The following is a 17,848-nucleotide window of genomic DNA, read 5'->3' as shown; positions in this document are numbered from 1 at the left end:
ATATACAAATTGTTTGGTTTAATAGGTGAATTGGAAACAGTAAAAATAGTAAAGACATAAGTAATGGCCAAAATATTTAAAGTTTTCTGAGAATTATTACAGGCTGACAGTACCACCAGTTGCATTTGTGAGCAAGACTTAGTGACTTACTTTTGTGGTTAGACTTTAAGCACCATCTGCAAAACAGGTCAAATTAATATGTTTTCAGTCAAATATTTAAAATATTTTCTTTCCTAGGAAACAAAATAGGATTTATGTTCATTTTTTAATGCATGGTGGCAAACAAAATGTAGCTTTTAAACATCAAGATTGCTGTGCTTTACTTTTTTTTGGTCATTTTTCCTTTTTCTTTAAAATTACAAAAAAGTTTACAGTTTTGAAAAGAGGGCTAACTTCACCATTTTATATCCAAATACCATTAATATGTAGATGTGGTTATTATTTTTCCCAAAAAGAACCACCTATTCTAATTTCATCCCTATTTTTCACAAAATAGGACTCATTTTGTGGCTCAAGCCAGAAACCTTTCACATTATTTTATATAAAGCAGTCCATCTTCTGTTTTGCCAAAGGCTCTTTAAGATAACAAGCATGATTTTATCTCTCAGATTTTCCTTTTGGTGCACATTCAAAATGTGCTTATTGTTTGATGAAAAACCTTAATGGGATAAAGATTATGAACAAGATCCTTAGCAGTGTGCAAATATCTCTGGTTGTACTTCTAGCAGCTTCTTTGTTGCTGAATTTCTAAGCTTGAAGGTGATGAATCCCAACTATGTCTATATATTTCTATAAAATATATAGAGTTAAAATAACCACATTTATTGATGACAGTGACAAAGTGCACAAGCTTTAGAAAAAATAAAAACAAGATATAATGACTATGTTGTTAAAACCTAACAAAGAATCTTAATATAAAACTACAAGTAGACAAAACTTCTGCAATGTTCTTGTTATTGGTCCATCATGGCGCAAACCTATATAGCATCTAGGCAACCTGTGCCTTTTCTACCAAATAAATCTGTCTGCACCATAAGAGAACCGCAACAGAGAGATCCCAACAAGATCTGGTCTCTCTTTTGTGAAGTTCCCCTGTATGTAATATACAAAGTGCTAACCATACAAAGAATAACAAGTCTTTGAATGCTACTTTCTAACATCCAGATTGTACTAAGTACTCCCATCACACAAAATAACAATATGTAGAATATTCACTATATATGCAGGACTAAATGTAAGAAGCAAATTCTGAAAGCACCATTCTCGGTCACATTGTGCGTGTACATTTTTTGCACATGGAGAAAATTAATACAACTGATACATTTATAAAGCTGTGCTTTTTACACTGGATACAGAAGTAATGCCTGGCCAGTATCTATTCATATGGCATAAAACAGAATTTTTAGAATCAAAATTTGCAAAAAAAAATAGCCAGTATCTCTTGGCACTGTATAACACTGCGATGCAATGTAGACATACCTGATGTCGGTCTTCCTCAAAAAATAAAAATAAAAATAAAAAAATTAAAAAAGGGGTTCGTTTTTTTTTTTTTTTTAAATGTGCATCAGTCATACAATTAGAAAAATCACACAGAAATAAAGCAATTTGCCAGATGCATACATTTAGCCTGTGTAAAAGGCCTTGAAATGCCATTCTACCAGCTGAGATCGGTTATACAGGCTGGAGGTACATGTTTCCCATAGAAGCTTGCAGAGTGGCCAAGGATAAAAACTTGTAACAGTGTGCACTGCAACAACCTCAAGTTGTGTGTGATTAACACTGATGGCCTCATAAGACCATCGTCACCTGCTGTGAAACATTTTGGTCGATGTTCAGCAACCAAGCCAGTCCTTTGTGATTTCTCCCAACTTGACGATCTTCAAACTGCTGTCTTCAAGTTTAAAATAGTGGCTTCCTTTGAAGAAGTAGCTGTAATCTGCAAAGAGACGAGCATAACATTCACATTTCAGGGTTTAATCATTATGAAGTTTTATTTTAAACTGCTTGTGCTAACCAAGTGGAAATCTGAATGAATACTGTAACATATTTATGGGTCTATAAATTTATTAAAATAGAGTAATCTTTTTCAGCTGTGAATGAATTATGAAAAAGAAATACCCAATCCATCTCAGTTGAAGTGAAAATTTGAGAAACATCCCCTGTGAAATATGTTAAGTGGTGCACAGAAGCACCTCTGTCGACGGTTACAGACTTGCCTTATATAAATGTGTGTATGTGATGCTTGTGTGCATGGTAGCAGAGCAGTAATGGAAAACTCCAGGAAAATAATTTGCATAGCCTCTAAAACCCCGTGGACACAGAGCTGACTGTAAGGAAAACGGTTCCTCGCATTTTTGAAAATTCCCCTTTAAGTAGAGTTGATATTAGATATCTGCTGTCTAAACACATGTCTTATCTAATTAACCCTATCATGATCCTAAAGGCGTCACATTTTCAAATAATTATACACAAGTGTCAATACCATGCCAAGTCTAGAGGTGGCAGCATTGTACTCTGTGTCTTGCTGTGGAAATAACTGGTGGGACTTAACAAAATGCATGTCATAATGAACACCATGTGGAAATATTAAAGCAACATCTCACGAAATCAGGGAAGTTGCCCAAGGAAGTTGACACTTGGGCAAAAATTGGGCTGTCAAATGGACAGTAGCTTAAGAATACCAGCAAATGTAGTTGTAAATTGGTTTTAGGAAAACAAAGACAATGTTTGAAGTGGCCATCATAAGCTCAGAACAATTAAAGTTTCATTACCAGAGTTGAACATGTGTTTGAAAACCAGGTGAGCCTACAAATCTGACTCAGATATGGCAGTTCTGTGAAGAAGAATTGGTCAAAATTCCTCAAACTATAATGAGATGCTTGTGGAAAGATACTAAAACTGTTTGGTAAAGCATACAACAAAGGACATGCAAGTTATCTTTAGAATGTAAATAATTTTTTTCAAAAACTCCCTAAAAACTCTCATCACTTAGGCATTTAGCAAACAGAAATATGTGTAGTATTCCTCTCTGATTTAAAAGAGGAAAAGCTCAGTCTGACTTAATATTAAAGTGAGATAAATGGTTATGTCTTTTCATGCAATCTATCTAAATGTCTGTTTTCGTCTGGTTTTAATAGCATACACTGAAGACAATGTGATCAAAAACCACTGCAAATCACAGAGTGAACAACTTAAAGCATCTCCTCTGTCTTCCATAATAATAAACAGATCACAGCTTGACTTCAGGTCTGCTGCTTTTATGCATCCTTGAAGATTTCTGCAATCTGTTCCTTTAAAACACGGTTGCCAACTTCTGAATGGAGCTTCAAACGAAACAAAGCTCTGGTCCAGATCAACATAAAAAAGGAAGAATTACAAATTTAAGCCAAAATAGCGCCATATGTCATACAAGAAAAGAAAAGAAAAGAAAAGAAAATATCTACTAAAGTTGTTGCACTGATGTTTAAGGTGCCTTCAGGTTTCGAAAAGTTAACATTTTAAAAAGCTGCTCACAAGTTGACAACCATTTGAGTGTCCAAAGATCTGTAGTCTACATGTCAATTAATGTTCTGTATATGACCATGTAAGTGTTATCGGAGGATTGTAGCTTGCTTTGTAGAAAATAGGTCTTTTCCACACTATTATGAGATTACAGAAGTTCTCAACAAACTGCTATATTACTAACGTAGTTGTTTACATAGTAAACAACTACATTGTTTACTATGTAAACAACATAGAGATAGTCATATTAATGACCCTGAAAAAGATTCACAAATAGCACAACCAGGTAGACAGATGTTGAAGCTTTTGGTTGAACTGATAAATTAGTTTTTGGTTGATGTCCAAACCCTAAAGAACAGCCTTCTTCCTTTGATGATGTAAAGTGACATAATTGTAAATCTCTGGTTAGTTTGAATCAAACGTTACCACAACTAGTAGTGTCACTTTGGTACAAGCAATGCATCAGAGATGTTGATAAACCAAAAGGGAAACTTTTCTAGAATGGCCAGCCATATACGGCAGTGCAACAATTTTGTTTTGACTGCAGGAAATGTTTTATTTGGACAGAGCTTCTTCTTTATTTATATGACTAGAGGAACAGTGTGACGAATAGAGACAAATACTTGAGTTTTACACCAGAGGAGTAGCAAATGTAAAAAACATGATTAACATGTACAACAGCTGAGCTGTATTAGGAGCCATAGTTTTAGACTTGCAGATGAGTTATTTCTGCAACCTTACAATAACTAAATGCCTTTTTAAGTGCCAAGCTTGCACACTTTGACTTTGAAATTAATATTCAACAGTTAAAATGATGGGGACAGAAAATATAAATTCCTATGAAATTTCATCAAAATGCTATGTTTCTTTGCAAACTTGTGAACACGTTTTAATAATTCTTGTATTATGAAACCAAGACATTTGTTATACAGACACCACACAATAGGCATTATTTTCTGCCTAGTTACAAAGATTACAATTAACTTTGGTTTAGCTGGTCAGATGTACCTTGCATACCACACCATGGCTTTGTGTTATGAACTTATTAGCTTAAAGCAGGGCAATATCAGCAGAACAGTAAGAATAAACAGGCTAACATGCTAATTCAGAAGGCACTGCTTCACTTTGCAAAGTTTCTAACTTAGCAGTAGCTTACAGCTAAGCGAGGCTCCGAGCTGCATACTGTTTGTTAAAGCATTTGATTTCAAAAGTAGTTTTTCATTAAGGACAGGTGTGTCTATATCCTGCCAGAAATACCAAACCAGAAAACAAAACTGCCACACAGAGATTTGCATGTATTTAATATGACTTAAAAATGTAATTTTACCAATGCCGTTCAGACTGAAAGCAGAGTCAATGTCATCAGGAATGCCATTCCAAGATTCAGCAATAAGCTTGGGGAAGCCAGGGTCCATTGCCTGACTACTTTCATCAAATCTGTAAAAAAAAAACATAGCAGTCAGAAATTAAAAAGCATCCTTTTGGAAGGGCATAATAAGCATACGGTCACATTTTCCTTTGAGACTGCTGATAAAACAGTGAGCCAACACTCCAAATTTCCATGCTATGTAAGCACTAGCAGATGTGGGGTGGTTTACAGTGTAGTTTAGGTCTTACCAAAACACAAACCTAATCCAGATGCAGCACTAGTACTGCTTTAAAAGGTTATGATATGAGGGGTATCGTAGTGTTAACTTAACAGGTAGGAATTGTTTTGCAGCTTTGCAAATAGCTGAATAACGTGTCCCTGTCCTCACCTCCAGAATTTGTCTGTAGAAAATAAGTAAGTCTTCCTGTTCTTCCTGAAGTTGAAGGCAGCATCAATTTGCTGCACATCTGTGGGGAGGCCAAGGCTGGAGAGCCTCTTCGGGTAACCTCTTTCCAGCTCATCGGCTTTGTAAACCCACATCTCATCACCTGGGATCAAAGGAAACAGCCAAATGGAAGAAGTTGTCATACACAGCTTGTCATTGAGTTTTACTAACAGAAGATATAGCTTTATGTTGATCTTATGAGCAAAACATTTCAATCTAGCACTTCTTTTTATTTAAAGAAATTATTGGACAACTATTCTTAAATAAAGTCAAAGTCTTCAAGGCTAGATAATAGTTTTTGCAACTCTTCCCAATTTTCTGGGATATTTTCATATTAATGTAATGCTGAGAATGTTTCTAAAACCACTAATGACTATGGTGGAATATCTTAAAAGTACACCACAAACAAGTACTCAGCCAACATTCCTGCAACTCCTTGGCTTCAGAATTTGGTGATCAAGTGGTAAAATGGTGGCAAAGCATTAAGAAAACATGCAAAAAAAGAATCTCGTCACAGAAAATCTGCTCATAAGGATCAGAGATTAAGATTTGGTATGATCCAGATTGGTTGTTTCTTAAATATATTTTGTTTTCCAGCAAACCTGAGAAGAAGACCGTTTTCTCCTCCACTGGGTTTTCATAGGCAGCGTCTATCTTCGCAGGGAGGTCAGGCCAATAGGTGGCCACTAGCATAGGGCCAGTGGGTTTGCTCCTGAAGTTCACTGACCTGAACAGGAACCTGGCAGAAAGAGAACAAGTGAGTGATCGTGCAACGGATGAGCCAGGGAAAGAAATTAGCCTGATAGGCAAACTGACACGGAGAGGGGTTGATCTGAAGGTGGGGGAAGAGCATGTGTACTTTGAGTTCTGCAGTTTAGTGCAAGTGTTTCAATGGGCCAGCCAGCTACAATGGCCTGATTCATGAGCATCTGGTTCTCATTAGAACTGAGGCTGCAGACGCCAGCAGAACAAGACCCATCTTGCCTGGATTTCCAATACGCAGCTGCAAAATAACAGCAGCAGCTCCCCGAACTCTTTTCCACTGACCTATTTTCTAAATGGAAAAAAAAAAGCTGCCAATAGCAAAAATTAGCCAGATCATTTTGAAGTGAAGATGGACATAGCAGACGTTTTATGGATCTGTCAAAGTTTACTTTGGCTTCCTTTTCAATAAAAGGCAAAGTTGACAAGCTAACAGAGAGAGTTCTCTACAACACCCTTTAAGCTACATTTCTATATTCTCTTTCAGTTTGGTACAGTATGGACTGTTATTTGTTTTGCATCACTTACATTCTCACAACAGGCTCTGCTGGAGGGTTAACCTAAAGCAGTGCATGTTCTTGTGCCTCTAAAATGCAGGACAGTTATACAATAGTATGATTTGGGCATAAGGACTATGACAAAAACAAATTCTTTGGTGTAAACATTTTTTAAATTCAATAGGCAAATTTAACAGACAATGACCATGGTTTTATGGATGCATCACAACGTTTCACAGTAATACCTGTGCATATTACAGACAGAAAATAATGCTATGGTAGCTTTATAATTTAGAGTTCTCAAATACCTCAGAGCCCAATAATTATTGGTGCAGCAAGCTTGGAGCACAGCCTTTAAATAGTAATGTCTTTGCAACAGGCTAGTTGTATTAATGGCTAAGAAAATCTTCTAACAATGCACAATATGAACTTGTGTAGATCAGTATTATGTGAGTTTATTTAAAACAGCAAGAAGTTCTTCAGCTGATATTTGTCCACGTTGCTCTTACCCTTGTGAAATGTTTTCTAAGTCTGTCAGTCACAGCAGAACCATTAGTGTTATTAATAAAGTAGAACAGAAATGTCAGATTTTTCATCCTGAAACCAGTCACGAGTGCTTGTATCCCAAGTGCATGAGCAGATGTTACTGGTAGGGATTCTAATCAGTATGTTTCTCAAACTGTTTCTATGCAACAGAGTTTATAATAGTGTTTTCCTTAAGTCTCCAGACAGAGTTTTATGCTGACCTCAGGGGAGTGCTGGGAGCATTACTCACTGCACTTTGTTAAGATTTGTGGGACATCACACAGGCGCTGACTCAGCATAACGACAGACTCCAGTTCTACAATCCAAGAGTCAACAGAGCTATAGTACTACAGACATGTCAGCGTCAGTCGCTTTTTAAAGCTACAGAATTTTGCTTGTACTAAAGGCCTATTCACAAGGTGTAAGCATTATCTGGGAACCCCATGTAATAAATGAATTACTCCCCAATGTCTGCTTTTTATGTGGCGCATTGGTAGAGGATCCTGAGATTTTGCTGAAATGTACGGACATCTCCCGGATATGATGATAACGCGCCTTGAGGAATGATGTGAGTTGATGTTAGAACAACTTTTCAGGCTGTGGCCACAGCTCAGTGCTGTGTTACTGCAAGAGCTAGCAAGCTGTAAAACAGAAGGCTACTAACAGAAGAAAAGGATTCTTATGGTGGCTCATGATGCAAACCACCGTTTGCATCTGATTCTGCTCCCTCTCTTCAGCCGTTCCTGTTTAGTGTTGCACTTTGCTGATCTATAGGGTTTTTCTGATTCAGGACCCAAAAGGTTTTCGATACACTCCAACGCAGCCTCCATTTTTTTCCCTAAAGCAAATAAAAATTTGCCCAGGAAACAAAAAAAAAACCCACCCAATTATGTGTTGGATCCCGCCCATTTCCGTCCAAATTACAGCGATGCCTATTCGCCCAGGACCTTGGAGTTCAGCAAAATATAGTAAGCAATTTCCAAGAGAATTTTTACTTTACAAATTACTGACATGGCCGATTTGCACAAGCTTAAGAACCCAGACAACCTCTGCAATTATTACAAATAGCATGTGGTCCCCAGGTAAAACTAATTCCCTGCGAATAGGGCTAAAGACTCTATAAAACACAAACAACTTCAAGGCATCTCATTAGGTGAGACTGGTTTGAGACAGCTTATCGTTTTCTCTCACACACATTCACGTCAAATTTAGGTCTTTTGGTGGATGATCACATTCTAACACAAAAACAACATTCACATAACAGAGTGGGGCTAAAACATTACGCCTGCTGTGTGATTCAACAAAACAAAATGTCCTTGCCTGCCCAAATATTCAACAAGAAAGTAAGTGACTCTCACATACTGAACTCCAGACTCTTGCCTTTCTTCCACTGCTTAAATCTTCAGCCCTCTAAAGCTTTGAATGGATTTAGGTTTCAACTCAGCTTGATTTCAAACAACCTAGCCAAAGTTTCATGGTCCGAAGAGCACTCTTTGAGCTTCTGTGCTGCTCTGGTGCTCACTTTAAATGTGAGGATAAGACCCACGGTGAAATGAAAAGTTTCTTTTTTTTTGGCAATAAAGTAGGATCTGTAAGGTATGTGGTTTCTAACTCACGGGTTAGAAACTGAAAGAAACAAGATCCTCTGCTGACAAAGTCTGTCTTTCTACCCATTAACCAAATGTTGACAACTCTGCAACATAAACCTTCATATTTCCTACATATTCCCATTAAAATAAGGCAAAAGCAAACAGCTGCTCATACACAAATGCTCTGCTTGGTGAACTTTGCAAAGCAATAAGATGAATCAGCGCTGGTGGAAGACAGGATTGCAGACTGTGTTGGTGACTAATGAATCATTTGTTTGCCTCTGTACGGGAAAGGGAATTAGCTTGTTTTTCCCTTTCTGCTAAGTTTTACTTTCACGCTCACCACAGGATATCGATATATCATTTCAATCTGATTGTTGATGATTCTTTCTCTGAAACCAAAGCTCGCATATCTAGAGAGTTTTGATCATTTCAGTGCTGTTTTTCTAATCAGTGCAGACTTGGCATGCCCGTATGTTGAGTAGGAGTCTACTGCTTGTATTTAAGAACTGGGAGATCAGACTCCGTTTCCTGTCAACCACACACAACACATGTGGTGTGAGACACTAGTCACCCCTTGATTTCTTATCTTGTAGCTGGACTATCAGGCTGCAACCTTTAGGTACCCAGACAGGGATATTTAAGGAAGTTATTTGTTTCACAAAATATCCTGTGATGGGGTTTGGGGTACACCAAGGTTGCCATTCTTGCAAGAACAGCTATTGATAAAGACCATGAACACCCAAATCTAATCTTTGCAGACTTTTAACTCTGTCCTCTAACTACCTTAAAAACACCCTTGTTAGACTCTTACATTTAGCCCACAAAGTTCCCTCAACCCACACTAATGTCATGCTGACTCTAAATAAAAATGTGGGAATGTTAATACAAACCTGTTATGTTCAAAACATGTCTGAATGAGTATCACTGTGCGTAAGTATCTCTGTCATACTTTTACTGTTAATGTTAGATATTTAGAATTGTTTTAAGTTTTATAATTTGTTAACTATAAATTGTGAAAATGCATTAAAATATAGCTGGAGATCGTGTATTATCAAAATGTACATTTTTCATCTCTTCCTGAGTTAAAAGCAATGAGGTAAAAAAAAATAAATAAATAGTAGAATGCTATTTTTCTATTTGCTGTGGAAATATGATTTGTTCACCATCTACCGAGATGCCCATGTGATGTTTTTATTTGGCATGTAATACCAGAAGCTGCCAAGAGATTGAGTGCTGGCAGAAAAGAAACACCGAAAACCCAAAAACCAAGATGTTTTTGCTTAGCCAAAGTGGAAACCAATCCTGATCAACCTGCAACATCTTAGTTGTAATATATATATATATATATATATATATATATATATATATATATATATATATATATATATATATATATCAAATTTGCATAAATATCCCCATTAATCTAAACAACAACGTCTATAAATGAACATGTTATAGACGCTGCTTCCTCATTTGCATGCACACATGCTAAAGCCCTCTTAATACAGTATGTTATATTTTAAGCCATTACCTGTCTTTGAAGAAAAACGTCTCTCCTCTGATTTGTGCAACAGCATCAAAGATAACTGGATCTTTACAAAGGTCCATTGGAGTAACAGGACCCTGGGTTGGAGGCAAAGGCTTGTCGGTTGGCACACCTGTTATCACATATACCAGGAAATTTTACTCTCATTCTTCTCCACTTCCCAGTTAAGATAGTCATGCTTTTTAGAAAATGGTTTGGCATTTCTTCTCACCATAGAGCTCTTGGATCCCTTGGATGTCATCGTGAGAAAGTCTGAAGTCTTTCGTAAAAGTATAGACAGGAGCCATCAGAGCTCCTGGGTCCTGAGAATGCTCCAAACCAAGGGCGTGACCAAACTCATGGGCCGCCACCAGGAACAAGCTGTAGCCTGAAAACAATCCAATCAAATGGTATTGCGAGTTATTTTTTTATTTGGTTTCAAGTTAAATGAGGAAGGTTTATGACTGGAATTTCCACAGTTTCCTTTTAGTAGTCTACATTTAAGCAGCGTGTTGGTTTTGTGTAACTTAAAGCAAAATAAAATATAAGTAATTCTATTTTTATATGTGGTCTTTATACTTGGGTGATTTCTCAAAAATACACCAACATCGGTCTGTAAGTCTCAAAGCTATCGCACCTTGGTCAGGACAGAAACCCCATTTCCGGTCATCGTCGTAGTTCTTAGTGGTGGCACACCACATTTTCCCATCACTGCGTCCAGAAGAAGTGCAGGAGTCATAGCTGTCTCCAAGAAAGGTGAAAGGAAAGACACAGGGGCTTCCCTCTGCATTTCCTCCCACGGTTGACATTGCTGAAAACCACAGTAGATTATTTTAGAGGTTTGTGTGCAGTAAAGTTTAGACTGATCCAAATGCCAAAATGTTTTTTTCAAGCAAAGTTAGGTTTTACGGGCAGTACTTTGAAACAAGTGTGGATGAAGTGAAAATTCACCAGCACAACACAAATATTAGCTGACCCACAGCAGGAGCAGAGTCAGAAAGCACAACCAGAATTGATGTGTTTTCGAGGTAACATTTTCTGTTTGACACTTCTGTCCTTATTGTTATTTGTTTCCAACTCCTCACCTACTTCTCCATCTAAACCCAAAACACATCTTACTGACTGACTGGAAAGAAATGCAGTGCACATTAAAATAGTTTAACGGTAATTAAGCTAACCACAGCAAGGCTGAAAAGCCCCAGTTGAAGAATTCCTGCCAGCAACAATGGAAAAGCATTGCACAATAGGGATAAACACACAAGAAACTTGAACTACATCTACTTTAACAATCTCAAAGTGGGGACTTCAAAACAGGAAACAAATATATGTGATTGTTATCGCTTCCTATAAAGTCTTATAAAATGTTAGCTTATTCAATATCGGGGTGACGTATAGTGCGCATTTCAGGGAGCAGATGAAAACACCTACCAGTTTCAGGGCAGAAGCCATAGGATTTGTCACGGTCGTAGTCCTCAGTGGTGGCACACCAGCGGTATCCATCATTCCTGCCCTGCGTGGTGCAGCTGTCGTAGCTTTCTCCCTGAAAGCTGAAGGGGAATTTACAAGGCGCGCCCTCTCCGTTACCACCAAGGGTGAAAAGTACTGTAAAAACGGAAAAACAAGCATGTGCAATGCTATAAAGACATGACACACTGTAACTTTTAGTGACAACAAGATGGAAACGTCAGCATCATAAAATGCCATGAGTGATGATGTAAGACAAAGAGTCAGAGAAAAGACAAAAAGCAAACATTTTCCACATCAATATTAGCCAGAGCTTAACAGAATAAGCAGCTCTGGTAAAAACAATTCTCAAACATGTTCACATTATCTGAAACATCTTAGTACACATGTACTTTGGTAGATGCTTGGACCAGGTATGCATTGATGCTTTTACCATGAACACCAGAGATAAACAAAGTGGTTAGTAAAGCCCAGTGTTCTGAACATGGAAAAGAAATCTTCCATAATTCACTCCAAAGCAAGGAAACAACATGCTTTCCTGGCATGCAGTTCAACCTACTTTCTTCCTGTCCAAAAACACAGAAGGGTTTTGAGTGTAGAAATAATTGTATAATACTGTTATAAAGTCTGAAATGAAGCTGGAGCTGGAATACAGCATCGGTGTTCCTGAGATAAAGAGGCCAGAAAGTAATTGATTGTTCAGAGAATTTAAGCCGACATTTGCCAGGAGACTCTGCCAAGCCTTTCTGACTTCCAAATTTGAGAAGTGTGTGACAAGCTTACGCTCGTGAGGGCAGAAGCCATATTTGCCCTCTTCATCAAAGTTGTAGGTGGTGGAGCACCACAGGAATCCATCATCTCGACCCTGAGATGTACAGCTGTTGTACTCGGTCCCCATGAACAGGAAGGGGAATTTGCAGAACTCTCCATCGGCATTGCCAAACTTCACTTTCACCACTGTGGAAACAAAAGTTGTCTTGTTGATGATGCATTAACTCTAGATGTTTATTCACATAACATTAATTATCTGTAAAGTGATGAATGTCAGTGTCTTAAAAATCTTAAATTTGTTTACAAGTAAATGCAGAAAGCAATAATAAAATGATTTAATAGCAATACTAGAAGTAGTTGACACAAATAATATTTAAACAGCTTGGAAGATGTGATTACAATGAAACATCAAGAAAGAAAAAGCACATTTAAAATGTAGACTTTTTGTAAATCAGGAGATCAACACAAAATTAATTTATTAATGAATAAAACTTGGAGCAAATCTATCTGGGTCATGTAGTGTAATTCCAAAAGTTTATTTTTTCTAATCAGCCTCCAGATGGCTTCAACTTCATATACTGAGTGCCAGTAACTTCAGACAAAGATTAAAAAAATCAAGACAAAGTAGGTTAAGCTGCCTTTCCAATTTAAAAATATCACCTAATATACCACAGCAATTAAAAGAACAATACTTTTTTTTCTGTATGCAGATTGAGTAACTATACACCAAAATGTGCATCCGCTACAGGGTTAAGTCAAATTAGCTGAATGTTCTCAGCATGTTATTTCAGTTGTATCCTAGTTTAAATTACACTGCAGCTCATATTTTCCATCAGCTTTAAACTTAATAACAAAAGTATTTAGTGCTGTTGTTAACACAACTGCTTTACACTTGAAATACATGAATGAAATGGGCTGGGAGAAAATAAGGGACCAACATCTGATTTTAGCTATTTCGGGCAAGAAAATGAGAAGTCTTTTTTTATCAGATTTTCAGATCATTTCATAAAGTTTTACAGTGTTTAAGTTCTGAAATACAAACTAAAGCAATCACAAGCCCAGAGAAGTGTGTGACTGTGTTTAACTTCTCTGGCAGCAATGACTGTCGGTTTCAAAGTTTAACCACTGTGAAATAAACTGAAGTTACGACAGTGGAGCACCAGATTCCTTAGGTTTCTGTCATCTTTCTCCAAACACAAATTGTTACAGAAGTTTACCATAGAAAGTCTAATTTACAGTTTGCTACAGAAACACATTTCCATAAAGTGACTGCAAACATTATAAATCTTTGATTCTAGTTTTTGATTGTCATTTTAGATCTGGATAATTTATGCATTGAAACATTTTTTTTAAATCAACTGTTTATCTTATAAACTGTTATCATTTGCTAAAAAGCTGCAGTTTTTAGCAAATGACCTCACAGGTTCCTCCCCCTTCTCTCTTCTGTGCTATAACCCACCCTCCACAATTCCTCCCACACAGTGGAGTCTGCCAAAAACTTGATAAATTATTAGTTTTCCTGTAACATTATGTTGACATTAGCACAGCTGTGGCAGGGTGTGAGCAGCGCCTGCAAAAGCATGATTAACACAGCTAAGATACTCCTCTTGGATCTCATTGGCTGGTTCTTAGTGTGAGTGTTGTATTGCTGCAACTGCTGGAGGAGTTAGATTTTTTTACAGATGACCCGTCTCATTTTCTACTGTCATGACATAGAGATATTTTTAACAAATATGCAAATAAGAAATTGTTATCAAAGTTACCTACTGTGGTTTTTCAGTAAAACCTGTAGTAAACCATCAAAATATGTTAAATGTCCACTTCAAGCTCAAAAGTACACAGATGATCTGCATCCCTCAATCACTACTGTGGTAGGAGGATCCTCTCATAATCTACGGAAACAGCTCAGTTTTGGACCCTACACTGGAAATACATTGAACATTCAGTCAGGGTATCATAAAAAATCCAAAAACATGGAATTCAGGGGGATAACATTCAGGATCACAAACTCAAAACACCCTTAATGGCATCTAAACCAACCGAGGAACTTCTGAAAAACATTTAAAAAACTTTAAAAAGTCGAAATATGCTGGGACCATTTAGTGCTTTTACCAGTATAAAAAACTATATTTTTCCCATGTACTTTTCATAGTGTAGAGTATGGAATCAATGCTCATTTACCTTGGCCCTCTCCTAAGGTCCACTGCTCATCATCATCAAAATGAGAATCACCCCCAATTCCTGGTCCTGGGGCAAAGGCATGAGCCAGGAGACCGTCTTTGCCATCAAAAGGATAACCGTCTCCATGTTCTGTTGACACACATCCACACAAAGTTTAAACCTTTTTCTTCTCTTACAACAATATTACTATTATAGTGACCATAACAATAATTTTATGTCCTCTGGAGAAGCTTTGTTTGTCCTTCACTGTAATTACCAGATTCTTTCTCAAAGCGGTTGGCTGTGGCCAGACGCAGTGATATTATAGCACTTTAAGTAAATATCAAGTGCTTATTTTAGTTGGAATGACTGGAATGGCCTATGCAAAGACCACAGTTCCCACTGTTTTATTATGTGCTCCTTAAATATAGGATGGCCATGTGCAGAGTCGCCATAAAAACTTTTGTGTTATTGGTCCTTTGCAAACAACCTGCAGACATCTGAACTTTTGCTCAACTGTTTTCTGGATAGGGAGGTGCTTCAGGGAGGGAGACAAAAATCAATGCTGTATGTTAGAATTCTTAAACATAATTGACATTCAGAAACGTAGCATACCATTGCGGCCAAAATTAACCATGATGTCAGCTTCTCCATCCATGATGCGAGTAAAAGAAAGCGGCGTGACATCACTCCACACTTTAAAGGCTCTGTAGAAAGCATCATTTATGACTTCCTCGTCCAGGTCAGGAGTGTAGCCCAGGATTCTACAAAGAAATACCAACGTGTTCGTTTAAAATGAGACTGCAAATGCGCACATGCTCCCTGAAAAGATCAAACATCTTGTGAAAGTGTCACGTAGCTCTCCTCTCTTCTCAAGATAATGGGAAAAAAGCTGGACAGTATGAGTAATCTATGAAAGCGTTTCCCGAAACTCTTGAAATTAAGCAATAACTCCTAAATCTGTTGGCCCAGACTACTTTGTGCTTTTCTTTAAAGCCATGCATGACCTTGTTGTTGTTTTTGTCTAACAGTTTTGTGGAAAACATACTAGCAGGCAGGCTGTAATGACTGTGACACATAAATCCACTCTAAAAAGTGTTTTTGGGCTGCAGTTCATCTTATGGACTTAAATAATTATAAAATAATTATTTTCACTTAATTATTTTGCTTTTGCTATGACAGCTTACTTTTTTGTGTTCATTTAACTCAAAACTTACAAATCTTTAACCTAAAGGAACTTTTCACTTTGACTTTACTTAAAACAATTGAGTTCAATGCCAGTTTTGTATCTTATGTCTGACCAACTCAATTTATTATGATCATCCAACTCAATTCACTAAGTTCTTCCTACTCAGTTTGCTAAGTTTTTATAACTTAATTCATAAGGGGATTTAACATGACAAATTTAAGTCATTCTTACTCAAATCATTTATTTTGTTCTAATAAACATTTAAAATCTCTTTGACTTAATTCTACAGAAAGTCAACTCAAACTTTTAAGTAGTTCCAAACTAAATTTTAATACTCTTTGCTGGTTAAACTATGCTGGTTAAAGAAGTAAAGAAAAAAAAAACATCCAAGCACTTAAAACTGTTTGGAAAGGGGAGGGGGTGAAGAACGGAGGCTTAGGGGAGTTTTTTAAGTGCCAGTTGGGAGCAAGCACGATGTTACGTCTGGAATGTTTTGATTTATTGAAAGCCTTTTAATTAGATTAAGACAAGTAAATAATACAATGGATGACATCAAATTAGCCAAATACACCCAACATGGGTATTTTTAATAGAGTTAACCAGCACTTTGATGTTCAAATATTTGACAAGTTCTAAGGTAAAAAGTAGGAGCTAGGAATAGTAGGTGTTGCCAAGACTAAGTTACTGGAACATTACACAAAAGTCCCTAAGGGTCTGACCTGTAGGTAATCTCCTTCTTCTGCCACTTGGGTCTCCTGTGGAAGAAGTTGTAATTGGCCACATCCGGGACACCACATCGAGGTTTTTTCATGATCTCCACCGTACTGGCATCTATTTCCCCGGTTTCTTGCAAGGAGAAGAACTTCTGCATTTTCTTCAAAGTGTCTTTGAGCACCATAAGGTTGCATCTGTCTTGTGGGCATCCATAAAACTTATTCAGATAGTGCTACAGGAGATGTGCAACATAAAAAAAAAGATGGAAATTAATTTCTCTCATTTTTATTCATATAAAAACAATAGCTTTTTGTTCTGAGTATCACACAACGGTTTTTTGCGTACAAAAGCAAAGATTTTACAGCAGCTTTTAGATGCACATTCTGTAAGATAGATTCAACAACAAACTCACCAGAGCAACTTCTTTGTCTGTTCTCGGGGTATCGTCTCCGGGAAACCTGATTATAGGAGATGGGCGAGCATTTGTTGCTTGAAAAGCGATAAATTGAAGCAAAAACACTTTTAAAATAACCCGATGACACCTAGATATCGTCGGAAAGCCCATTTTCGCAGGGCAATACTCTCTTAAGTTTGGTCTAAAAGCTGCTTCGGAGTGGTTGCTGTTCTCAGTCCGTCAGCTTGTGGTGCCTTTGCTCTTCTGCAGATTTTTTTTCCCCCTTCAGGACGTCCTGCACAGCGGCTGCATAAACTTTCAAAGTTGTGCTAGTTCGTGCACTTTTTCCTCTCCGACGCTTTCTGCGCAGTCTCCAGGCTGAGTTGGAGCGGGGGAGTCATGCATTTTTGGTAGAGTGTATCACTCAGTATTATTCTAAGAAGACCAAAACAAGCCATATGTGGAGGGAAAGGTTTCATTTCAGACAATGGAAAAGTGGTTAATGCAATCCGCACGCAAAAATGTGCACCGCTGACCAAACAGCTGAGAAAATGTTTTGCTCTTATTAAATACAGCCCGGATGGAAACGATTTATTTTTCCAAAGCGGAGTTTTAGTCCTACTCCGTGGTGATAACGAACGCGGCTATTCAACTATTCCAGCATAATATGTTTTCAGTCTGACCCCATAAATCAAATATTATACACTTGTGCGTCTCCTCTACAGTTACAGTCACAAACTGTTTGTGTTTTACATTGTCGGAATTGGTTGGTGCCAATATCCTGCACATCTCTTTATTTCAGCATCTCCCTCCCTCTTAAAGGTTTTTCAATATTTTCACACCATCTGGGAAACCGTTTTTCACCTACAGGGAGGCATTGAATCCATACAGTAAAGTATATTGTCCTAAAACAATGATTTAATATTCAGGCACATCTCAA

General features: G+C 37.4%; 1 protein-coding gene across 1 annotated transcript; it reads right to left on the bottom strand.

Annotated features, from left to right (window-relative positions):
* Positions 1-801: 801 nt before the first annotated feature.
* mmp2 (matrix metallopeptidase 2) lies at positions 802-17,277 on the bottom strand. The gene is made up of 13 exons (XM_014977688.2): positions 16,927-17,277; positions 16,520-16,746; positions 15,227-15,375; positions 14,633-14,761; positions 12,464-12,637; positions 11,645-11,818; positions 10,854-11,027; positions 10,449-10,604; positions 10,223-10,349; positions 5,918-6,054; positions 5,259-5,418; positions 4,829-4,938; positions 802-1,936 (listed from the first exon to the last, which is right to left on the bottom strand). The coding sequence occupies exons 1-13, from the start codon at positions 17,077-17,079 to the stop codon at positions 1,833-1,835; spliced, it is 1,974 nt and encodes a 657-aa protein (XP_014833174.2). The 5' UTR covers positions 17,080-17,277; the 3' UTR covers positions 802-1,832.
* Between the last annotated feature and the right edge of the window lie 571 nt (positions 17,278-17,848).

Source organism: Poecilia mexicana, unplaced genomic scaffold, assembly GCF_051168715.1.
Source record: "Poecilia mexicana isolate PSO_F unplaced genomic scaffold, ASM5116871v1 scaffold_3, whole genome shotgun sequence".
Classification (NCBI taxonomy): Eukaryota; Metazoa; Chordata; class Actinopteri; order Cyprinodontiformes; family Poeciliidae; genus Poecilia; species Poecilia mexicana.
The sequence above is the reverse complement of the archived record's forward strand: the minus strand, read 5'-3'. Positions and strand labels throughout refer to the sequence as shown.